The sequence below is a fragment of the Haliotis rufescens genome, unplaced genomic scaffold (genome assembly GCF_023055435.1).
Source record: "Haliotis rufescens isolate VD_foot unplaced genomic scaffold, xgHalRufe1.0.p SCAF_21, whole genome shotgun sequence".
Classification (NCBI taxonomy): domain Eukaryota; kingdom Metazoa; phylum Mollusca; class Gastropoda; order Lepetellida; family Haliotidae; genus Haliotis; species Haliotis rufescens.
In genome coordinates this window covers 9,018,347-9,044,379 of record NW_025963902.1, presented here as the reverse complement: position 1 = coordinate 9,044,379, position 26,033 = coordinate 9,018,347, and the positions used below count along the sequence as shown (strand labels likewise).

Sequence of the window (26,033 nt, the reverse complement as noted above, 5' to 3'; positions counted from 1 at the left end):
AATTAATGTACATATATAACCAAATAGCGAGGAAGCCACTGGGATTAACGTGAGAGAAGCCAAGTATAAGTACAATGAAGGTCAGTGATGGGTCTGGGTGCCATGGCAAGGATCTGACTATGGTAACAACATAACTATAAGACAATCAATATGTCCTTTGCGGGTAATAATAGGGTCAAGGCACAGTAGAGAACACGCCGGTAGGTGGATGCCGTGTTTTTTGTTAATAGATCGCATCTTTCTTTGGATTTCTATACTAAATAATCGAGTCTGGACCAAACAATCCAGTGATTGATATCATGTACATCGATCCACGCAATTGGGATACGATGATATGCGTCAACCAAGTCAGTGAGCCTGACCACACGATCCCTTGAGTCGCCTCTTACGACAAGTATATTCGCTTTTTACGGCAAGCCAATATATATACTAAGGAGCAAAACATACCATAAATATATACGTATGCATGTATGAAGGAAGGAAGGAAGGAAGGAATGTATGTGTGCGCGCGCGCGTGTGTGTATATATAGATCATCTATCAAGAAATAGGCAATACAAAAGTTATCCAGAAAATGTCCCGTCTTCCTACCGGTTGGACCTTATTTGACGTTCATCATGGTCTGACCAAAATAGCGTCCTATGATATGTCGGTATGATTTTTAATCAACACTCCCACTTTAAATCATTAAGGCCCACTCATTCTTACGTGGATGTCGACACTGGTGGCTCGATGTCAGTACTGATCTAGTTTAGTTGTAAACTGGTATTGTGTGTGACAGTGGGTACTTTACTGAAATATCAGACGCTAACGCTGACATACAGAAAAGGATTTTGCTTTTATCGATTTGCGTACATGGCATTTGGGGAAATGTTGTAATCTTAACATTTTCCTTTTTATTTTTTTTAATTAAAGATGTACAATGTAATAAGTAATAGGAAAAATCTATGTGAGTCTATTTCAGCAACAATTACGACCATTTCGTACGACCAAGTTATTTATTTGCTAATAAAACTACATTTATTTCTATTCGTTTGATTCGCCCCCATTGTCGTAATATTGTTGCGACATCAAGAAATGAATCAGGTCAGAAAGTGGAGATATGTCAGGATTCAAACTAAATGTTTCCTCCCATAATAACTGCCCGACCCCCGCAGGTGCTTGCTTTTCATAGGAATACAGTAAGTAAATGCATCGGATTTTACGCCGCTTAGAATGTATTCCAGTTATATCACGGTGTGTCAGCTTAATGTGGGAGGAAAGCCTGAAGTGATGCAGGTCTTAGACGTTTACCACTTTGGTAAACCCACGAGCACGGGTGTGGTGCTGACAAACCTAGAAACATAATCGGGAATCGGGATTCGAACCCACAATCATAGGTTTCTGGAGTGCCCAAGGGACGCAACCCCGCACAGTGATGCATTCCGTTGCTGTCTTCCACTGTGGTGAAAGACTGTATACACTCTACCACAGCGGGTTATTTGTTAGGGGTAAAAATTATCATTGTATACGTAATATTGTAGTAATATCCCTGTATGTATACATCAACAAGTAGTGATTCTGTGTTTCAGCAAGTTGCAGTGAAGATGGGTTTGGACGTCCGTAAGAGCTCCTCACTGTGGCGTGACCGAGCCCTAGTGGAGGTGAACGTTGCAGTCTTACACAGCTTCCAGGTAGGAACCCTGCTTTGAGCTTAACCAACCCGCAACCGCATAGGACACTTTTAAGCTGATAAACAGAAGTTTCAGGAGCGTTAATCTTGGTAGCTGCATTGCACCACAGTATTACATATTACAATAGCGTTGGCTTCGGCACAATATATGATGCTACGACATATATTCGACGTAAATACATGGAGAATGTCTCCAAAAGCCGAACATTAGTTGTCTACTGTCAACGTAAGTCACATGAATATATTATCTGAGTAGTGATACATGGAAAACCTTTCAACTTATTTTCCAAACCATGGTTTTCCAACCAAAAGCACAACACCAGACAACACCAAGTGTTGGGAACATGTTCAAACATATACTGCCGTAAAACAAAAGGATATACCTTATTCGACGTAATAAGCGCCCCGCTCTAATAAGCGAACACGGCGATATTTGCTAATATATTGGCTAGTGAAAAATCAAAATTAGCACTCCTTCCGAATGATCAATGTACACAAGACTTATTTATTCGCGTATAATACGCACTCGTGTGTTATATGCATTCTTAATTATGGGCAATAAAATTTTGGAAAAATGTATCTGTCGCATATAAACATTTCAGAGTGTCAGCATAAACCACGAAATTTATCTTTCAACTCTCTTTTTCCACCAAAATATTATTCTAATAAGAGCCCCCTATTTCTAATTTTGAGAGCACCCTGGGCGCTCATTACGTCGAATACGGTATATAATTTTCCAATTGGTAATATCTAAGGTTGTCTTGTTTTCGGTGCTCAGTGCTCTTGCTCAGCTGCCTTTGAAGACTTTAATGATACGATGTGTACCAATTGTTACAGAATGGAATAAAATCCAGTGTATTTGTCCTCGTGTGCCCTGGGCCCCGGTGCTCAGTGCTCTTGCTCGGCTGCCTTTGAAGGCTTCAATGATACGATGTGTACCAACTGTTACAGAATGGAATAAAATCCAGTGTATTTGTCCTCGTGTGCCCTGGGCCCCGGTGCTCAGTGCTCTTACTCAGCTGTCTTTGAAGGCTTCAATGATACGATGTGTACCAACTGTTACAGAATGGAATAAAATCCAGTGTATTTGTCCTCGTGTGCCCTGGGCCCCGGTGCTCAGTGCTCTTGCTCAGCTGTCTTTGAAGGCTTCAATGATACGATGTGTACCAACTGTTACAGAATGGAATAAAATCCAGTGCATTTGTCCTCGTGTGCCCTGGGCCCCGTTCCACAACACGACGTTAGTGCTAAGACGATCGTAACTCCCAAACATGTTTGACGGTGGCTCAAGATGAAACAAACATTAAATGGTTACTCGATGGTTCTGTGTTTCATCCGGGTATCATAGTTGTGTTTTGGACTTAATTTTGCAATGTTTTGGCGACTGTTTACACTCCCGTAACGTTTTTATAATGTGTATAATGTTTTGGTCAATCCAGTGTTCAAGTGTGTAGTTTCTTTGGCCTAGCAGTTTACATAATACAAACAATCCAAGACGTCACAGCCAAAGACAATCAAAACAGTCTTCTTACAGACAATCCAAGTCTTCACACGACTTCGCAATCAAAATAATCCCACATGTGGAATATTCCTGGAAATTAAATCGGATTTTGGAAACTTGGATATTACATGGATATTTCGGCCTGTGACTTTTTCAAATTTGGAAAGAGAGTTTTTTGTCGTGTGTGATGTCAGTACAGACTCATCGAAACGTCACACATGCTTTTGCATATTATTCGTCCCATGGGTTTTCGATTTTTGTAAAGAGAGCTTTTCGTCAAGTGTTATGTCAGTGTGAAAGCATCGGCTTCACGTCTCCTCTTCGGAAATGACTGAAACCTTGAAACAGTTTCGAGGATCGAGCCCATTTCTGGTGATATTGCTGGTGATCCCGCATGTTATATTAAGTTACCAGATAAAGCATACACCGCTCGACTATCTTATTAATACGTACCGTCGCATACCCTTGCCGTGGTAGTTATTTAACCGCATATCGTTCCAGTCCTCAGGCGTGACCATCACTGACCACCACGCGGCGTCCGAGTCGTTCATCAAACACCTGGAGAACGAACAGCGTCTCCGGGGTGGGTGTCCGGCAGACTGGGTGTGGGTGGTACCACCCATGAGTGGGAGCATGACACAAGTGTTCCACCAAGAAATGCTTCTGTATAAGCTCAAACCATCATATGAGTATCAGGTATGTAAAGTATCTGGATTTCAAGCAACACTACCCTTCATTCGTCACCACTCGCCCCTTTCCGTAACCTGCAAGAAGACTCGTCCCCTATCGATGAATGTTATGTGCGAAAATACGACAAACCAATCAGAATGCGCGTATGATTTCAAGTTCTTCGTCAAAGAATCCCTCAGAAATAATTTTTGATTTTTTTACATATGTCTTGCATCTAAAAATATACCCAAGACACAGTTAAATGTGTTCAATCATACTGTATAATTCCGCATGTCCCGATGTGCTTTAAATTGCATCTGAAATATGGGGAAATACATGTGAACCATTACGCAACGAGTTGACAATTGTTTAGGTATGCCCGTTTGCGCTGAGACGGAACCCGGTCGCAAAAATGGCCATGAGATGGGCATGAGTCGCTATTCGGCTTGTCCCGGAATAACACGAGTTGGTCACGAATGCACTACCCTTGTGAAGATCCGGGTTAGAATTGGCCTTCGGCAACCCATGCTTGTCCTAAGAGGCGACTGACGGGATCGTGTGGTCAGACTCTCTGACGTTGATGCATGTCATCGTATCCCAATGGCGTAGGTCGATGCTAATGATGTCAATCACTGGACTGTCTGGCCCAGACTCGATTATGTACGTACTTTCGTCATAATCTGAAAAAAATGCTGAGTGAGGCGCCAAACAACAAAGACACAATCAACAAAAGTTGGAAGCGTTCGCAAAATTTCTAACAAGCCGCTTTTTTGTTTTATAAACTTAATGACATTTTTTCTTGTACATATGACGTTGGTGAAAATATTGTTCTGTAATAAGAACCGACGAAAGTGTTTCGAAAGATCAATTTTTTTTTGTACACCCATGTGGTTCAAACCTAGCTCTGTGCTATCTTTTCAGGAAGACCCCTGGAAATCCCACATTTGGAAGAAGGATCGTGGCGACAAGGCCAAGTCATTAGACCGACCAAAGCGGAAGTTTGGTTTCAGGGAACTAGCCAGGTATGTGGTTGAGGGGAGATAACTCGCTAACTGATAGTAATTAATTATTTAAAATTGGCGCAAATAATAACTTTCATTGAGATCCATGGCGCTCGAGAAGGTGCCCTAGGCTCTGGTCAATTGGCTTTCACATTTGTGTTTTTTCGCTACGTCAGCTGTGATAATTTATTTAAAATATTCAGGTGTTGAGACCAATGACAGACTTAAACGTGAAATGGGTACATGAACGTTTCAACGCTTTATCAAATTCACATCCTTGTCTCATTTCATAAACGTCACTTTTAGCAGAAACGGTTTGCGTAATTGATGTTAATTTGTCAAATATAGTTACTGACTTTTAGAAAACGTTAATGTGTTAACTGTCCCCAGGGCTGTGAAGTTTTCGGCCAAGTTGATGGGTAAGGCTCTGGCGCGGAGAGTGAAGTGTATCGTTCTGTACGCCACGGAGACAGGCAAGTCCGAGAGGTTCGCCAGGACTCTCTGTGAGATCTTCAAACACGGCTTCGATGCTAAGGTAAATGTCGCTCTGTTTGTGTATTGTAAAACGCCGCACTCAGCAATATTCACGCTATGACGGCGGCAAAAAAAAAGTCAATTCTGAACCAGATAATCCAGCAATCGACCATAAGCATCGATCCACGCAACTGGGATATGATAACATGCATCAACCAAGTCAGCGGGCCTGACCACCCGATCCCGTCAGTCGCCTCTTACGACAAGCATGGGTTGCTGAAGACAAATTCTAACCCGGATTTTCACGGGTACGCTCTGTACAATGGCCGTCCCGAAAATACCTACAAGATCTGTGTGTACTTGATAGGAAGAGTCCCGTTGAATTTCTGAGAGGAATACGTCCCCACCCCTTGTCCCTCAGAGGGGGGTTGGGGTAGTCTAGCGGTTAAGGCGTTAGCTTGTCGCGCCGAAGACCCGGGTTCAATTCTTCACAGGGTACAATGTGTGAAGCCAATTTCTGGTGTCCCCCGCCGTGAGACTGCTGGAAGAGGCGTAAAATTATACTCATCCGTGTCCCTTAGTAGGGATTTCCGGTGAAAACTGAACTCCAGTGCATGTTTCTCGTCATGCCTGACGTGGTTGATCGTCATTTACTGACCCCTCTCAGGTGAATCTTTGCTCATGATATCAGCCCCCGGTTTGTCTTGCTCAAACTCGATTATTTACAGCCCTCATGGTAAGGCCAGATTAGTCCTGAATATAGTTTAAAACAATAGCCAGTCACTGCCTAAATAGCCCTTTGATGTTGTAAATAACCCTTTGAATTTGAAAAATAACTATGTGAAGTGGTAAATAGCCCTTTGATTGAGACAAATTAATATGTATGAATATACATTGGGGTGTATAAAACCTCACGTAGACGACTAATTCCCCATCCTCCTACAGGTGCTGTGTATGGAGGAGTACGACATCATCGACCTCGAACACGAAGCCCTCGTCCTCATCGTTACCAGCACCTTCGGCAACGGCGATCCTCCAGAGAACGGCGAGGTAAAAGCAATGTTACACACAAACTGAGGGGCAAAAGAAAGTACACCGAGTTTTTTTATGTAATTGAAGTGTGAAAGAACTGTTGTTAAATTTGATTATGTCTATTTAACCACCACTCATTCCTGCAGTAGTTTATCTATTGTAGTCTGTTGTGGGTAGTTTTGTGTAAACATTTATTGGTTCATGTTCTATGACTACTTGGGTAAAAATCAATTTCGAAAAATATATTGGTTCATCATCTATAAATACTGGGGTAAAAATCAATTTCGAAAAATATATTGGTTCATGATCTATAGATACTGGGGTAAAAATCAATTTCTAAAAATATATTGGTTCATGATCTATGAATACTGGGCTAAAAATCAATTTCTAAAAAATATATTGGTTCATGATCTATGAATACTGGGCTAAAAATCAATTTCTAAAAAATATATTGGTTCATGATCTATGAATACTGGGCTAAAAATCAATTTCTAAAAAATATATTGGTTCATGTTCTATATGAATACTTGGGTAAAAATCAATTTCTAAAAATATATTGGTTCATGATCTATGAATACTGGGGTAAAAATCAATTTCTAAAAATATATTGGTTCATGATCTATGAATACTGGGCTAAAAATCAATTTCTAAAAAATATATTGGTTCATGTTCTATGAATACTTGGGTAAGAATCAATTTCTAAAAATATATTGGTTCATGATCTATGAATACTGGGGTAAAAAACAATTTCGTCAACCATCTTTGAAATGTAAATTTCTGCCTAAAAACCCAACTTTATTGATTTTCAAGATATGATGTTTAGGATACCTATCAGCAGTTGTGTATTTTCATTTTTAAAAGTTTTATATCAAATTAGATTTTAAACAACAAAACCGTGGAAGATTTCTTTGAGTGCTGAATAAGCGTCGGTACGGTTCTCTCATGTTCGATTTCCACTCCAAAAGTCTCCGAGATAGAGCGCTGTTAACATTATCTTTGAATGGCATTTACAAGTGATACACATAAGGAGGAGAATTTATGGATGTCAACTTCTTTATTATAAGGAAACACAACGTCTCGAAGTATATGCTTACACCTCCATCAGGTGAATGAATGCCATGAGGCAGAGAGAGAGCAGATATATGTACATGTAAGATAACAAACGGTGGAAACAAGCAAGGAAGGCCAACAGATATTATCCGCTGATGGGTGAATACCAAAAGACAATGGAAGCAAACCCTTTAGAGTAATTGGCGTTGCTTCTCAAGATGGCAACCACTTTTCACTCACAATGCTACATCCACCATCGATCGTATTGCATCCTAATCACATTTATTTTTGTTACATCTGTTTTAGGCTTTTGCGAAGAGTCTGTTTGAAATGAAACACCCGGAAGGAAGTAACAAGTAAGTACGGGTGACACTGCGACCTCCCCCGTGACGATCCGGGTAAGAGTAGGTCTTCAGCAACCCATGCTTGTCGAAAGAGGCGACTAACGGGATCGGGTGGTCAGGCTCGCTGACTAGGTTTACAATCGTATCAAATTTGAGCTGATCGATGCTCATGATGTCAATCACTGGATTGTCTGGTCCAGATTAGATTATTTACAGACCGCTGTGATATAGCTTGAATATTATTGAGTCCATGTTCAAGAACAAACAAACAAAACCGACCCGTCCTCATAAATGGATGAAGTGTCGTAAAATATCTTTTTAACGCAGTTTCAGAGTATTTCCTGACGCAATGTCTTTGCGAGGAATGTAGCTTGATTCCTTGAATTCCCTTGGTGTGTGAAACATAAGATGCAATAATGTGTACCTTGGATATCATATCTGAATGATATCATTGACAATATTATTCAACTGCCGTATGATCAGTTATTTTTTTCTGAATTGAAATACTATTCAGCATTCAAATTGAAGATATCTTTCATCTGTAGCACTCAAATTGAAGATATCTTTCACCTTTTCCACCAAATTGAAGATATCTTTCATCTTTTGCATTCAAATTAAAGATATATTTCATCTTTTGCATCCAAACAGAAGATATCTTTCATCTTCTGCATCCAAATTGAAGATAGCTTTCATCTTTTGCACCAAATTGAAGATAGCTTTCATCTTTTGCATTCAAATTGAGATATCTTTCATCTTTTGCATCCAAATTGAAGATATCTTTCATCTTTTGCACCAAAATGAAAATATCATTCATCTCTAGCATCCAAATTAAAAATACCATTAGTCTTTCGCATTCAAATTGAAGATATCTTTCATCTTCAGCATCCAATTTAAAAATATCCTTAGTCTTTCACATTCAAATATCTTTCATCTGTGGTATTTCTATTGCCAGAATCATGTATATATTTCACATTTCACTCCAGCGGGGACCTGAAGTCGTCCATGTACCGCATGAGCTCGTCGAGTGACAAAGATATCCGCCCCAGTAACGACAACGCCTTGAACGGCGACAACGATGACGACAACCTCAAGATGGAGACGGGTCCTCTTGGGAACATCAGGTACTCCTACCTCGACATCTCCCCTGCTGTGCTCGACAACGTATCAGCTTGTTTCATACCACGTAGTCAGCACCATTAAACTACAGTGCGACTTCGCACATCATTATTACAGCTACACTCACTGTACTACTACATCATTGCAGCTGTAGGCATACATATTACAGGGGCGGTCGGGTAGCCTAGTGGTTAAAGCGTTTGCTCGTCACGCCGAAGACCCGGGTTCGATTCCCGACATGGGTACAATGTGTGAAGCCCATTTCTGGTGTCCCCCGCCGTGATATTGCTGGAATATTGCTAAAAGCGGCGTAAAACAATACTCACTCACTCACTCATACATATTACATCTACATCAATGTATTGCCATTAATATGGACCACCTCCGTGGTCTAATGGTAGAGCGTATGCCCGGAGAGTGGAAGATCCGGGGTTCGATTCCCGGTGTCATTCCAAAAGACGTTAAAAGATGGTACTTGTTGTTACCTGCCTGGCGCTCGGCATTGAGTGGATAAAACAGGGAGTGGTCGGCTCGGTGTCAGTATACTGGGGTATTCATGTTAAACTGCGCCATGGTATCTCAGTGGGCACTGTCCGGACTAGTACAAGAAGTCACACACACACACATATACACACACACACGTGCATGCACGTCGCTATATAAGTGCAATAATCTTGGACGTTACGTCAAACCCCATTTCACCTTACCTCACCTTTAATGGGTTTCATGTGGGGCTGACATAAGAATGAGGAATAAGAACCCCCCAAAACGTTGGGATCATACACAGGGACAATTGATTCTAAAATCCGACCAGCGGATCCTGGATCTACCATCTTCCCGATCCAAGGGAGGTAACTGACTGTAAAGTTTCCAGTTTCCACCTTTAGAGTCAGTTAACTCCCTTGCCTCGGGAAGATGGGATCTGCTGATGGGTGCAACTCTGCATAACAATTATTGGTGGCTTAGTTAAGCCGCTCGTTTGAAATATATTCTTCGACATATGTTACCGTCAACGCCTGGTGTTGCAGATTTTCAGTGTTCGGGCTGGGGTCACGGGCCTACCCAAGCTTCTGTGCCTTCGGCCACTATGTGGACACTGTGCTGAGGGAGCTCGGGGGAGAGAAGATTTATGACATCGGGGAGGGAGACGAGCTGTGTGGACAAGAGGAGTCCTTCCGAAACTGGGCGCAAGGGGTCTTTAAGGTGAGTCAGGCACACCCTTGGACCGGGCATGTGGTCTTAAATGTGTGTAAGATACAGCAAAGGACTGGGCATAGAGTCTAAAATGTGAGTCAGATACACCCTTGGTTCGGGCATGTGGTCTTGAATGTGAGTCAGACACAGCAAGGGACTGGCCATAGAGTCTTAAATGTGAGTCAGGCACACCCTTGGACTAGTTATATGGTCTTAAATGTGAGTCAGATACAGCAAGGGACTGGACATGGGGTCTTCAATGTGAGTCAGACGAATAGGGTATTTAATGTGACTTTGCTGTTTGTGTGCCATTGTACCCGACGGCGTAGTCGTTGTTCCTAATATCAACCACTGGTTGTCTCGTCAAGCATTTATCCTTTACATACAGGGGAGTATTGCTTAGTGTTAAACATGCTTATACGGGATGTTGCCAGGGAACGGATCGTGTATTGCAACAGTAAGCAAGTACAATATATCCAGTCAAACACTGTTGTGTCGAAGTTGATGCTTCGAGTTATCCGATGTTCGACACAACCGAGTATGATAGATAAATAAGGAATATTTAGGGACCAAGCTTTTACTTCGAGACAACCATAAGTTCGACACATCAAAGTTCGACACATCAATGTTCGACACAACAGTGTATTGCTCAGCTACTCTAACCTAGGTACGGACTAATCTACCTCTATTTCACTACAGGCCGCCTGTGATACCTTCTGCCTCGGCGACGACATCAACATGTCGGAGGTCCAGGGGGCGTTGTCCAGTGCGGACAACACGTGGACCCCGGGCAAGTTCCGTATCACGCCCATGGACCACGAGAAGGAGCAGGACGTGTGTGAAGGTAGGTGGAGTGAGTGTGTGAGTTGGGATTAACGCCATTTTCAACAGCATTTCACTCATATTACGGCGTCCCAGCTTGATGTGGGCGGAAAGTGAAGTGATGCAGGTTTCAGACCTTTACCAATTTGGTGAAACCAACAAACATGGTGCTGACAGACCGGGGAATATAAAGTAAATAGGACGAACCGGAAGTCGCACGCACGACCCTAGTTCCTGGAACGCCTAAGGGACGCAACCCTGGCATAAATCGGCAGCATTGGTAATTTTACCTGTGACTAGACCAGTGTTAACCACATCTACATCAAGCGTAACACAAGTCAGCCACGTAAGTGTCCTTTATAATAGTATGTAGGAACATGGTGTATCACATTTCGGGAAATACGGGAGTTTGATGTCTAACGACATGGAATGGAATTTTCCCAATAGTGAGTGTAATAAAATAGTTCAAGACTAGTGGTTATAACGTTCGCTCGACGTATGTATTGACGTCGTCTGGGTACCCTAACGCGGGAATCTAGCATGATGTAATCCTTAGGGTATGTGTTGATATATCTGAACGTCTTGTCCCCAGCTCTCGCCAAGCTACACAGTAAAGCCGTGATGCCGTGTAAGGTGATAGAGAGGACGCAGCTGCAGACTCAAGAGTCGCCGTGAGTATCTGCATCCCTCATACCCCCCCCCCCCCCCCCCCCCTCCCCCCCACCACACACACCTGCCTCCCTCGACTTCCTGTGACTCCTGTACACCACACAACACGCACCGCACCGCACCGCACCGCACCGCACCGCACCCCACCGACCCGGACCAAGTCCTACACGACAACTAACACCACACCGCAACGCATGTCGTGTCCTCACATTCTAAGGCACAGAGAATGTATGTGTCGTCCTTGGGAAGGACCGACATGCTTGTTACCACACCTGACCACACCACAGCCTACTAAGCACCACACCACACCACACCACACCACACCACACCACACCACAGCCTACACCGCGACACACCACAGCCTACACCACATCACAGCTTACACCGCACCACATCACAGCCTACACCGCACCACACCACGCACCACACCTGATCACACCATAGCCTACACCGCACACACCACAAACACAACACCACACATCTCCATATCTGACCACACCACACCTGACCACATCACAGCCTAAACTGCACAACACCACAGCCTACACCGCACCACATCACAGCCTACACCGAACCACACCACGCACCACACCTGATCACACCACAGCCTACACCACACCACACATCACCATATCTGACCACACCACACCACAGCCTACACTGCACCACATCACGCACCACACCTGACCACACCACAGCCTACACCACACCACACATCACCATATCTGACCACACCACAGCCTTCACCGCACCGCACCACACCACACCACACCACACCACACCACACCACACCACACCACACCACACCTGACCACGTCACAGCCTACATCGCACTGCACCATACTACACACCACAGCCTACACCGCACCACACCTCACCACACACCACACTTTATTTATGTTTATTTATTTATCATATTGTTTTTATAAAGGTGATGTTTCGGACAGGTCGTGATCGCGGTTTATTGCAGGAAAGGAATCACTGTTCACACACTTCCGTATCTGTTGACTAACTTTACCTTCTCATGTTTTCCAGCCGACAGACAATTTTGGTTCGCCTTGATACACAGGGAGCCATCGAAATGTTATATCATCCTGGAGACCACATCGGAATCTACCCTGCAAACTCACCAGAACTTGTGGAGGCCATCTTGGCTCGTTTGCACAATGCGCCTCCTCCCGACCAAGTCGTGAAGACAGAGGTCCTTCAGGAGAAGGCAACTCCGCTCGGTATGAACGTCAGGGTTAGAGTCTGGCAACACTTGAATGACTTTGGTCTAGTTTCCTTCTGCAAAACTTGTTTGTTGTGTGTGTAGCTACTTGTACTAGTCCGAGCTATTGCCGGTTTGGAGACCGCCTCCGTGGTCTAGTGGTAGAGCGTCCGCCCGGAGAGCGGAAGGTCCGGGGTTCGATCCCGGCCGCGTCATACCAAAAGACGTTAAAGATGGTACTTGTTGTTACCCTGTCTGGTGCTCGGTATTAAGGGGCTAAAGCAAGGACTGGTCGTCTCGGAGTCAGTATACTGTGTCTGAGTGGGGTATTCATGTTAAACTGCGGCATGGTATCTCAGTGTGCTAGCACTATAAATCGGCATCAGTCCGGACTAGTACAAGCAGCCACACACACACGTGCATGCACGTCGCTATATAAGTGCAAAAATCTTGGACGCGACGTTAAACCCAATTTCACCTCACCTATTACCGGTTTGATAGTGCTCGCCAACTGAGTGCTAGGTTATGGTTATATATATAAGGACAACCAAACAAGATATAAATTATTAAATTATTAAGATGGCGCGCAGATTGTATTTTAAGGTTATTTGTCTTCTTAAATCTTCATATGTGACAGAAAAATATAATACTAACCTGGTCAATAATACTTTTCCACTTAATTGCCATTCTTCATGATACATTTAACATTTTCTATTGCATTTAGAAATGTAACAAGCACGTTTCGCGTATGACAGAATCTCTTCGGATATCGATGAATATACCCGAACTAGTAATGATGAGGATGCTATTCAAATCTTTATTTACATTGTCTTCTTTTGACTCGTGCGTGGATATCTTTCAAGAATTGGGTTAAAACCATTTAGAAGTCATCACGTATTTAATTGGATGACGTAGTTATTTTGACATCTTAATCTTGATTAGGGTCTGTTAAGAACTGGATGAAGTTCGAGAAGATGCCACAGTGTTCACTGCGTACGGCGTTCATGAGGTATTTGGATGTAACTACGCCCCCCTCCCAGGCCCTGCTCAAGCTATTGGCTACTCAAGCAACACGTGACGAGGACAAGGAAAGGCTGGAGCTATTGTCGAGCGTGAGTAGCCATGGAGCGAAATCAGCTATTGCTGGAAGCGCTCGTAAGATTTGTCATATATAATGTTGGCCAAACTCATGGTGAGGGGGCACGGGTGGCTCAGTCGTCTTAGGCGCCGCGATTCGCTGTGCAGAGTTGCGTCCCTTCGGCACGCCGGAAACCTATGATTGTGGGTTCGAATCCCGGTTCGCCCCGATTATGTTTCTAGGTTTGTCAGCACCATACCCGTGCTCGTGGGTTTCACCGAAGTGGTAAACGTCTAAGACCTGCATCACTTCGGACTTTCCTCCAACATTGAGCTGACACGCCGTGATATAACTGGAATTATGTTAAAATCGGCGTTAAACCCAACTCACTCACTCACTCATGGTGTAACTTATGTCAAATCTTGGATTTGTTCTTCAACAGATGTGTTATTTTATACTGTAGCATGTGTTTGTCGTGCATATTTATTGGTAGTCATAAAGTTTTTTATAATTACAAAGATATAAAAGAAAATGTAATCCTTCGTATGCAAGAGCACATGTTTCCCAGTGACTGCTCTGCGTGTGTCTGAATCCAATATTAGATCCGAATATGAACCTTGGTTTTGTCAGCATCACACCCATTCTTGTTAATTTCGTCAAAATAGTACACATCCTGATCTGCATCACTTTAGATTTTCCTTCTTCAATAAACTGACACATCATGTTATTTTCGATATGCGGTTAAACACTCACCCATGAATACACCTTTTAAAACTTTGTTTTCTCCCGACTCTAAAAATGTGCAAAATAATTTTAAAAAAGCAGTGTTTCATAATCACCCCACCAGAAGTAAGTAAAATGTTACCATAAACCATCATTTTCTGTCCCTATCAGTACAAATAAATTAAAATTGTATCATTAAAACGTGTAAAAAAAATTAAAACACAACGAATTATTGCGATCCCCTATTCCCCCGCCCCCACCTGTTTTTTCTACCTACTTACATTTTGAGATTCACGAAAAAAAAAAAAATTAAATTGGAATTTAATTTTTCGACCTACCGACTTGAAGTTTGGGACACAAAATCCGTAATTCCTCAAACAGAGTCTGTCCTTCATGTGCAGGAATCCCACGCCTACGAGGACTGGAAGTACGACAACATGCCCACACTGGTGGAGGTGCTGGACGAGTTCCCCTCCCTCAAGGTCCCGCCGTCACTGCTGATGACGCAGCTCCCCCTCCTTCAGCAGCGTTACTACAGCATCAGCTCCTCCCCCTACTCCTACCCCGGGGAGGTGCACGCCACCATCGCCGTCGTCAAATACAGGACCCAAGGTAGCCTGATAGAACATCAACTTATAAATAAATAAGGGCGCGTATTTAACATGACGTAATATTATGTATGTATCTTAAGATGTATTATTTGCAATGTGGTGAATCAACAGATATTAATCTGTTTGTGTTGTATTAATACGAAAAATTAAAACTCGTTTTTTTTCTAATGGTCTATTAACAGACGTTTCCATATTAGTTTTGGTTATATTAGGAAATTTGAAAAGAAAATCTTTTTTATACAAAATTTTGATTTTGATTTTGTCAGAGTGTTTTAACATTGCATTCAATTCAATTACTTTTTTGTTTCTTTGTTTCTTTGTTGTTTAACGCCGAACTCAGCAATATTCCAGCTACATGTGTATATGACGGCGTTCTGTAAATAATTGCCATTATGAGCATCGATCCACGCAATTGGGATACGGTGACATGCATCAACCAAGTCGGCGATCCTGACCACCCGATACCGTTTTAAGCCTCATACGACAAGCACAGTTGCTAGTTACGGCATTCAATAACTTAAACCAAAGCAAATATGCATAATCTGGTCCTGTTACCGGTAAAATGCAAACTAAGCCATAATATTAGTTTCATATTATGAATTGGGAATTCGTAAATGCCAATTTTGAAATGTTTACAAACTTCTGTTGCAGACTTTTGGCTCAATATCGGCCTCTGAGCAAGTCTGTATTCATCCCTGATGTATTTAACAACAAAACATGCACATATTGAGCAAACCATAAACGTTGATTTGAAGCCTGTAGTTGATGTCGTGGTGTTGTAGGTGGTGCTGGCCCAGTTCACGAGGGCGTGTGTTCCTGTTGGCTCAATAGGTGTGACACCGGCGAGGTCGTTCCCTGTGTTATCAGAGCGTGAGTAGTCTTTTGCATGATTATAACATTATATGTATGGAATCCTCAAAGGGACATTGTCGCGTTGACGCGGTTCCTCATTGTCGCTTTTTAGCCCTTACAAAAAGGTGTCAATGTGAACCGTCTATGATTCCCCACATATGCATCTTAAAAGCAGAGGTCATAAGGTTTGCAAACAACTGTAACAAAACATCGATATGCGCATGTCAGGAATTCAGGAAGTTACCTGGAGATGCGCAAGCTGATGCAGGAAGCTGTCTCTAAAAGACCACCTCCGTGGTCTAGTGGTTGAGCGTCCGCCCGGAGAGCGGAAGTTCCGGGGCTCGATCCCCGACCGCGTCATACCAAAAGACGTTAAAAAATGGTACTTGTTTTTACCCTGTCTGGCGCTCGGCATTAAGGGGCTAAAACAAGGACTGGTCGGCTCGGAGTCAGTATACTGTGTCTGAGTGGGGTATTCATGTTAAACTGCGGCATGGTATCTCAGTGAGCTAGCACTATAAATCGGCATCAGTCCGGACTAGTACAAGCAGCCACACAAACACACACACGTACATGCACGTCGCTTTATACGTGCAATAACCTTGCACGCGACGTTAAACCCCATTTCACGTCTGTTATATATATGCTATACATAGGCTTATAACGAACTACGGTTATAACAACCTAAAATTAGTGGCCCCTTCGAGTTCGTTATAACCATAGTTTACTTTAATTGAGTCTGTTTTGTCATGGATGCTGACAAACACACATGCATGGGTCATAGGTTTAATTTGTTTAATATAATGAGTGGAGACCTTTACTCTCTGCAACATCCCGTTACTGTCCAAACCGATAGTGAGAGTTGGAGATGCTTCAAGCATAGTTGATTTCGCACTTGATGGCTACAGCACTGAGCCATTGACTTTATGGTGTTGCCTGTCTAGGCAATCATGTAGGAGTCAGATAATATGGTCGACATTTTTCGCCAACAGCGCCCCCAACTTCCGGCTCCCCGAGGACAGCACGTTGCCGATGGTGATGGTTGGTCCGGGTACCGGCATCGCACCCTTCCGGAGCTTCTGGCAACAACGTAAGGTGGACCGAGACATGCACCCGGTCCCCACACGTGAGTACAATATAACCTCGGGTACACCCCAGATTATTCATATAATCATATCTCCATTCCGTTTCGATACTCTGCAGCCTATTCACGAAGGTGAGCTTAAACAAATCTCAGCAAATTACTACAAAAAAATCGACTGGTATAAGAGCTATTCTTGAACCAATCGCAACGTTACAATACTTGTGACATTAATCTTAGCTCAGACAGTTAACTCTTTCGTGACGGCGGGAAAATAACCTGTGGGTTTCCGAATGTTTTCATGGATTACAAAAAAATGTGTAATCCGAAATTTCCCAATACTAAAATTCATGTATGCATTTTTATAATTATTTAAACATACATGTATATATATTTTTAATTATTTGAAAAAGCATGTATATATATAATTTTAATTATTCAAACATGCATGTATATATATTTTAATTATTTAAACACGCATACATATATATTTTTGAAGAAGAACAAGTAAACCGTAGTTGAAGATAAATATTGATGTCATAATACATATCAGTGTCTACTCCTTTTTACCAAAGGGCTGTTTGACTCATTGGTGTGTACAACTGATCACTTAAGATATCATAGTCAAGCTGCTGTGCTTTATTGATAGATCTAGTGTAATGTTCACAGTTATTTTGATGATTGTTATAATTATTAATTTATATCATATAATTATTTATTAAAATAATAATTTATTTAAAGTTAAGTTTCGACAACAAACTTCCAAAACATAAAGTCATGCCGTCAGCTAAATACAAAACCTTTTCTCAGTACGGTAACGAAGGAAACTACTCTACTTCAAACAGAAATGATACGTACGATCGGTTTTGCAATATACAAAACAAAATATGGTTTCTTTCCAAGTACTATATACCCTGAGAAAATAAACTATGATTTTTTTCTTTATCATCCATAATGAAAAGGTGACTATAATTGCAAAAGCACGCTGGCCTGTATTCAACGATCTGTTGGTCTTGCTTTAACAAGTGGGAGCCACTCGGCTTCATGGGTGGGTGGGGGGTGGGGGGTGGGGGGTGGGGCCCAGTCGAAGGCGTCGCACAGAAATCTATCGGCTCACCAGAAACCGATGATCGAGGGTTCGAATCCAGGTTTGCCCCGATTATGTTTCTAGGTGTGTCAGCACCATACCCTTGCTCGTGGGTTTCACCGAAGTGGTAAACGTCTAAGACCTGCATCACTTCTGTCTTTCCTCCCACATTAAGCTGACACGCCGTGATAAAACTTGGATACTGTTAAAAGCAGCGTTTAACCAAACTCACTTGCTCGCTCATTCACTATTCTCACTGAAACCTGCCAATGTGTATCAGGTTCTTGTCTCTAATGTACAACTTTTGACTGTTTCCAGACGGCGAGAAGCGGGGCTGGGGAGGCATGTACATGTATTTCGGCTGCCGGATGTCGACGGAGGATAACATCTATGAGCAGGAGTTGAAGCTCTTGAAGGAGGAAGGGGTCATGTCCAACTATTACGTCGCCCTCTCGCGAGAGCCGGGCAAGTCAAAGGTACCTGTGAGGGCCCATTCGTGACAACTTGTGTTATTCCGAGACGAACCCAAACGACTCGTTCCGCTCTCGTGGCCATTTTGCGACTGGGTTCCGTCTAAGCGCAAACGGGCATAGCTGAGAGACTTGTCAACTCTTTGCGTAATGTATTTTCCCCATATATCATTTATATTCCAGATGCTATTGAAAACACATCGGGAGTTTTAGTATTATACAGAATGATTGAACACATTAACTATACCTTGGGTATATTTTTAAATGCAAAACGTGTAAAATGAAAAAGAAATTCCGGAGGGATTCTTTGACGGAAGTACTTGAAGTCATACACGCATTCTGATTGGTTTCACGTGTTTCCGCACATAACACTCATAGATAGGGGGACGGGTCCTCTTATTGGTTACGGAAAGGGGCGAGTGGTGACGAATGTTAAGGGGCGGGCCGCAACCTAATCATCAAATAGTTTGTTATGGCAATCTCATTATAACCAGATCATTTACTCCGATACGTTCTATCTCTGCGTGAAAGTCATACCACATCACGGGTGGCCCAGTCGTCTAAGGCGCCGCGATTCGCTGTGCAGAGTTGCGTCCCTTGGGCACGCCAGAAACCTATGATTGTGGGTTCGAATCCCGGTTCGCCCCAATTATGTTTCTAGGTTTTACAGCACCATACCCGTGCTCGTGGGTTTCACCGAAGTGGTAAACGTCTGAGACCTGCATCACTTCGGGCTTTCCTCCCACATTAAGCTGACACGCCGTGATATAACTGGAATACTGTTAAAAGCGGCGTTAAACACAACTGACTCACCCATAGGGGATGAAGTCCAGAGAACCGTGAGCTTGCTTTGACCACAAATTATAACTGAAGAATGCGTGTGTTCTTGAACTAATTAGAGGCTAGCTTTCTAAATGTTTTTTTCGGCTTCGTTTCTGTACCACCTCGACTCGAAAATATTAATTTTAGGAAAAGAAAACCTGGAGAGAAAATAAATATTCCTTTGATAGAACCACCTCTTTGTGTGGATGTCATGACTCCAGAAATATGGCAGGTGCATAACAGAGTCTCGTGTATTGTGAGGTATGACAGATTTCGTGCAATGTGATATAGACAAATCTCGTGTATTGCGAGATATGACAGATCCCGAGTATTGTGAGACACAACTATTCTCGTTTATTGTGAGATATAACAGAGCCCGTGTATTGTGAGATACAACATATATTGTTTATTGTGAGATATAACATCTCGTGTACTGTGAGATATGCCAGATCTCGTGTATTGTGATATATGAGATATCTCGTGTACTTTGATATTTTTAAATCTCGTGTATTGTGATGTATAAGGGATCTCGTGTACTGTGAGATATGACAGATCTCGTGTATTGTGAGATATAAAAGATGTCGTGTACTGTGAGAAAAACAGATCTCGTGTATTGTTATATATACAAATCTTGTGTATTGTGATGTATAAGAGATCTCGCGTTTTGTGAGATATGACGTATCACGTGTATTGTGAGATATATCAGATCGCGTGTACTGTGAGATATAACTGTTCATATCTCGTGTATTGTGAGATCAAACAGATCTGGTGTATTGTGAGATCAAACACATCTCGTGTATTGTGAGATACAGATTCCGATGTACGTGACATACGCTTCTCTTGACACTGTTTTGTGTTTCTTCAGGTGTACGTGCAAGATATACTCCATACGAACGCCAAGGATGTTTGTCATGCTATGATGAAATGTGGCGGACATTTCTACGTGTGCGGTGACGTATCGATGGCTGATGACGTCACGCGAACCCTGGAGCGGATCCTCTGTGAGGAAGGGGGATTAACGCCAGACACTGCCAGAGCCTTCGTCCTCAAACTGAGGGTAAGCTGACAATATGGTGAAAGGTGAAATTGGGCTTAACGTCACGTCCAAGATTATTGCACTTATCTAGCGACTAATGCCGATTTTATAATGCTAGCCCACTGAGATGCCATGTCGCCAGACAGTGTAACAACAAGTACCATCTTTTAACGTATTTGGTATGACGCGGTCGGGGATCGAACCCCGGACCTTCCGCTCTCCGGGCGGACGCTTTACCTCTTGGTGGTCAGAACACTCAAAGAGTTTCTCATGGAAATAAAACAATTTCCTTTTGGTGTAAAAGCCAAAATAACTGGGAACATTACATGAATGGATCACTGAAAATCAGTGATGACATGTGTTCGCGAAAAATACACGTTCCGAGCCTCAGGCGTTTTGTGTATAAATGATCTTTTTTAAAAATGTGTTTGACAATAATATCGAAAGGATTGAGATAGATGCAAAGTTGGTTGATCGGTTGATCAAACTGCACATTGTACAGTAAACTACATTTATAACGAACACACTTATAACGGACTGACGGATATGACGAACTTTTTTTGTCCCGACCACTGCTGTATATATGCTATATACATATGCTTATAACGAACTACGGTTATAACGAACTAAAATTAGTGCCCCCTTTGAGGTGGTCTAGCTGTCAGTAACACTAAGGTATTTTAAATGTCACGTGACAACTTCCTGAAATTGGGACAGTGCTCCACGAAGCCAGGGTTATATCAGAATAGTTCTTCAGCAACCCATGCTTGCAGTAAAAGGCGACTATGCTTATTGTATGAGGCGACTTACAAGATCGGGTGGTTAGTCTCGCTGACTTGGTTGATGCATGTCATCATATCCCTATTGTGTGGATCGATGCTCATGATGTCAATCACTGGATTGTCTGGTCCAGAATCGATGCATGTCACCGTATTCCAGTTGCACAGATTGATTCTTATTATGTCAGTCACTGGATTGTCTGGTCCAGACTTGATTATTTACAGACCGCCCTCATATAGCTGGAATATTGCTGAGTGCGGCGTTAAACAAAGAACAACAACACCATACCATTTGGGAAAGAGTAGCGTCCCCTTGAACAGATGTCATGTTCATGATAGTAGTTAGGCAGATTTAATGGGATTCCAAATTTTAATCAACCTCACCATTTTCCAGGATGCAAACCGATTCCACGAAGACATCTTCGGCGTTAGCATTCAGAAGAGTTCAGAGGTCACCGACAGGTCACGTGACCCAAGCAAACGTGCGCTGAAGTACATCAACTCCACTGACAAACCGGCCAAGCCCGACGCTGTGAAGGAAGTGGCCACACCCATTCCCGCCTCTGTGAGTAGAACCTTTAGTATTTATTTTCTTAGCTGGAACAGCCTGTGACTAGCTAACGTTGCATACTTTAGATCTACTAGAGTGGGCTCAGGTCAACTCTACAACTTGCTAATGTAAGAGAGAGGTAAGGTGAAATTGAGGTTTAACGTCGCGTTCAAAATTATTACACCTATATAAGGAGCTGCATGTACGTATGAATGCGTGCCTGGCTTGATGTACTATTCGGGGCGGTCGGGTAGCCTAGTGGTTAAAGCATTCGCTTGTCACGCCGAAGACCCGGGTTCGATTCCCGACATGGGTACAATGTGTGAAGCCTATTTCTAGCGTTCCCCGTCGTGATATTGCTGGAATTTTGCTAAAAGCGGCGTAAAACAATATTCGCCCACTCACTCACGTGTTGTACTATTCACAACTGATGCCGGTTCGATAGTACCAGCCCGGTGAGATAGTATGCCCCATTTTAACATGGATACCCCGCTCAGGCACAGTATACTGACTCCGAGCCGACCAGTCCTTGTTTTAGACCCTTAATGCGAGCACCAGGCAGGACAACAACAAGTGTCATATATTAACACATCGAACCACCTACCTTCAGCTCTCTTCAGTCTCATCAGTGAGACTTACGTAATCTAGTTATTTCACTGTCCACTGTCGACAGGTTTTATACAGTCTAAATGTATAAAAATTATTAATGTAAAAGGAACCGGTCATATATGATAAAGGGTGGGGGTTTGGGGTGGAGGGAGATCAGATGGATTCGGGGAGGGTCCCCCCAAAAAGAAATTCGGGAGGGTTATAAAATCTAATATACATATTACGTGGGCCATGAGACCACATTTTATAATATAACAAATTGAGTTAGTGTCTTAAAAATAATGTACAAGGACATTCAAAAAAATCGGACAGGTATTGGGGGGGGGTAATTGTTTTCAGTATATTACCCCGCTGAACTAAATGACCGGTCCCTTACCTGTTCTAAATTTAGTTACTATCCAGCCCAGATATACCCATGAAGATCCAAGTTAGAATAAGTCTTCAGCAACCCATGCTTGTCGTAAGAGGCGACTAACGGGATCGGGTGGTCAGGCTCGCTGACTAGGTTGATATATGTCATCGTATCCCAATTACGTAGATCGATGCTCATGGTGTCAATCACTGGATTTTCTGATCCAGACTCGATTATTTACAGACCGCCGTCACATAGCTCGAGTATAGCTGAGTGCGGCGTTAAACAACAAACAAACAAAGAAACAAACGGCCTAAATATTGCCGATGTGACTTTTAACACAAATGCACGTCTTGTTGCAGGACCGGAAGGCTCTTCCAGGTAAGCCGAAGGTCCCCACCAAGAATATCTTCATGAAGCAGAGGATAGAACCGGAAGGAGGAGTCGACCGACCGGAAGTGCCAACTGAACACTGAAGTCGACACTAAAAAAGTTGTCACTAAAAAAATATAAATTTTCTTTCTCTAAAATCATCTCGTAGTTGTAGAAAATGCGTGTTTTCATTGCCTACATTTGAACTACAATTGTAGTTGTTGCTTAGAGGGGAGATAACTCTGAATATATGTGAACAACTGCTGTTATTGTTGCAATCTTTACATTATGATAATGTTGGTTCTACCAGAGACGCTATGTCATGGGTCACTGCACACGTTGGGGGGTGACCAAGTGTTCCTGTTTTGTCTTGGAGGCCTTGGTGCCATTGACATGTTGATGTTATTTTATGTACATACTGCATTGTTGAGCCATATTTCTACAACTCTTTTCTATTTTGTGGGACCCCACAGCAATATACTGTAGTAGAAAAGCAAGGCAAATGTGTTTCTTGTTGTGTTTAACATAATTTATAAATAACACTGTTTGATGTCAGTTTTTGTTACATATCGGTGGCTTTCTAGTAACGAGCAGTGCTCGAATGGTAGAATTATTAGGTATGGTGTGACGAGATCTCACCCTTGTCCTCTTTATGCGAAGGTACGTCAATCTGACAAATTTCAGTCAACCTCGGATGTAATGAAGTCGGTTAGGAAACTAGTCGTTTATGATGAAATCAGTTGTAAAACCCTATGTGTTGACATTAACTTAACTGTTCAGCGGCATAAAGAATTTCGGATGTAAGGAACTGATTGTGATGAGAGTCTCTTGGAGTTCGTATTTCTGACTGCGCGAGTTGTGTCACGTGATATAATGTCATCTGATTGGCGAAAACTGTAAGCATTCGAAAACGTACATTTTGCTCCATAAACATGTTAACAGGGTGGAGTTAATCGTAGTACCCAATTATAAGTCATTAATTATAAGCAAACATACACCCCAACACTCTGTTTCCCACCTACCGTGAAGTACCACACCTAAAGCAACCCCCCTACCCCCCACCCCCCCCCCCCCCCCCACCCCCCACCCCACCCCAAATCACCCCCACCCCCCCGAACACACACACACACGGCCTACATGCCCGGCTGCAAGCTATCCCCATCCTTACACACCTGAATATTCGTTCATACCATCCGGCCCATTCCACCTCCACCTCTCCTGCTACTACTTCTACTACTACAACCCATATCTCTTGGTTTACCATCCACTCCATGACACCGGTCCACCAACCCGTCCCCGGGGTCAAACCCCAAACCCCTGTACCCTGCATGGTCCTATTAACTGCCTTGTTCGAGGGTTGTGATCACATCCTTCCTGTCTGTTTTCCATAACCTTTAGACTCAAACACATTTCTCACACAGGACAAAAAGTTTACTTTACAAAATTCCCAAACATACCGTAACTTGAAATCAACATATCTGCAAACAAATTTACCATGTTTTCAAATGTGTTATACAGTCTAACCTCACTCTAAAGCAATCTGACACTTTGGAAATGAGTGTTCATTCTGTGTTCGTTCTTTCTTTCAATGAAAAATTAGTTTTTTCGTCCAGTGTTAAACTCAAACTGAACTTGGCAGGAGCTGTTTCTGACACAACAAAGTCCATTGTATCTTTTCGTCCATTTAAAGACCAATCTATTGTGCACGTACTATTTGATTGTGTCTTCATAACAGAAAAATGATACTTGCATCTCTATGATCTGAGATTGCTAACTAAATAAAGGGATGACAAGCGGTATATCCGTTCACTCCTCGTTAGGTTTTTCCACTGTGGGTCATCCCAGCTTCAGTTTTAGTCCGATAATTTGTGACTTGGGTATTCAATACAGGATACGGAGTAAACTTCCACAATTCGTTAATTTGCATATGCATATCAAGTATATGTTTCAGCATATACATACCAAGGATATGTTTCAGGCGTGTATGGATATTGTATTAGGCATACTCAAATCATTGTTGACTATATTATGTCAAAATTATGCATAATGAACTTATACGTAGATTTAATGTTGCCAAGCAGTGTTAGTTTCTGGTAGAGAAGTAGGAGACTATTCACGTATGTACTGGTGTCCTAAAGGAGTTGACTGACCATATTTTTCAGCGTCTGTGAAATATATTTTCGGAACAAAATTGCTCTGTCACTTAAATCACATGTATAACATATCAGTGCTATTTATTTATTTTGATAATTTTACATTCAACTGTCCTGCTGAAAATTATTTTTCGTAAGCACATTTTTTTTTCGTTTGTTAAATCATGATTAGGTTTTAGGACCAATATGTTGTACAAGACTTCCACATCATTTCGAAGGCATTTGTGTTTGTAACGCCATCTGTTGCCAATGGAACAACAATAAGGGTGTTCTTTTTCCAAATGGTCTGAGCATTTATGATGGTAGGGTGGGAACGAGTTTCCAGTGGGAACATTTTCAATACGTTTTTTTAAAGTCCACTCCAGAGTTGCACCCTCTATACGCCTCGATAATGGTCAACGTCATACCCGTGCTCTGTTAACAAAGTAGTTAAGCGTCTACTTTGTGTATTTTTCTACATTCATGACACTGACCTTTTTCAAAAGTCCCACCCTCTCTAGTTAAAAAAAATAGGAAGTGGTATGGAGTTTACTAAATGTATTAACCTGTTCCCTATGTTTTCATTGAAATGGCGATTTGACACAGTTTGAATTTGAAATTTTGAATGAACTAAAATTGAATTCTTACATATGAACATAGACTCAACACCGTTGAAGGGACCTACGTAAACAGTCCGAGTTATCCGAGGTTCGACACAACCGAAAAA

General features: G+C 42.4%; 1 protein-coding gene across 4 annotated transcripts in view; it reads left to right on the top strand.

Moving 5' to 3' along the window:
* Window positions 1–24,228, top strand: part of LOC124150822 (nitric oxide synthase, brain-like) — a 257,074-nt gene extending 232,846 nt beyond the window's left edge. For all 4 annotated transcript variants that reach the window (XM_046522901.2, XM_046522902.2, XM_046522903.2 and 1 more), the window contains 19 exons: window positions 1,570–1,671; window positions 3,673–3,867; window positions 4,762–4,862; window positions 5,232–5,376; window positions 6,261–6,365; window positions 7,704–7,753; window positions 8,725–8,862; window positions 9,886–10,060; window positions 10,751–10,895; window positions 11,466–11,544; window positions 12,578–12,771; window positions 13,695–13,864; window positions 14,955–15,165; window positions 15,947–16,034; window positions 17,009–17,142; window positions 18,503–18,660; window positions 20,342–20,533; window positions 21,686–21,856; window positions 23,165–24,228. In XM_046522901.2, coding sequence (XP_046378857.1) covers window positions 1,570–1,671; window positions 3,673–3,867; window positions 4,762–4,862; window positions 5,232–5,376; window positions 6,261–6,365; window positions 7,704–7,753; window positions 8,725–8,862; window positions 9,886–10,060; window positions 10,751–10,895; window positions 11,466–11,544; window positions 12,578–12,771; window positions 13,695–13,864; window positions 14,955–15,165; window positions 15,947–16,034; window positions 17,009–17,142; window positions 18,503–18,660; window positions 20,342–20,533; window positions 21,686–21,856; window positions 23,165–23,278 — 2,667 coding nt within the window. In that variant the 3' untranslated portion in view covers window positions 23,279–24,228. The remainder of the gene's footprint in view (window positions 1–1,569; window positions 1,672–3,672; window positions 3,868–4,761; window positions 4,863–5,231; window positions 5,377–6,260; window positions 6,366–7,703; window positions 7,754–8,724; window positions 8,863–9,885; window positions 10,061–10,750; window positions 10,896–11,465; window positions 11,545–12,577; window positions 12,772–13,694; window positions 13,865–14,954; window positions 15,166–15,946; window positions 16,035–17,008; window positions 17,143–18,502; window positions 18,661–20,341; window positions 20,534–21,685; window positions 21,857–23,164) is intronic.
* The last annotated feature ends 1,805 nt before the right edge of the window (window positions 24,229–26,033 follow it).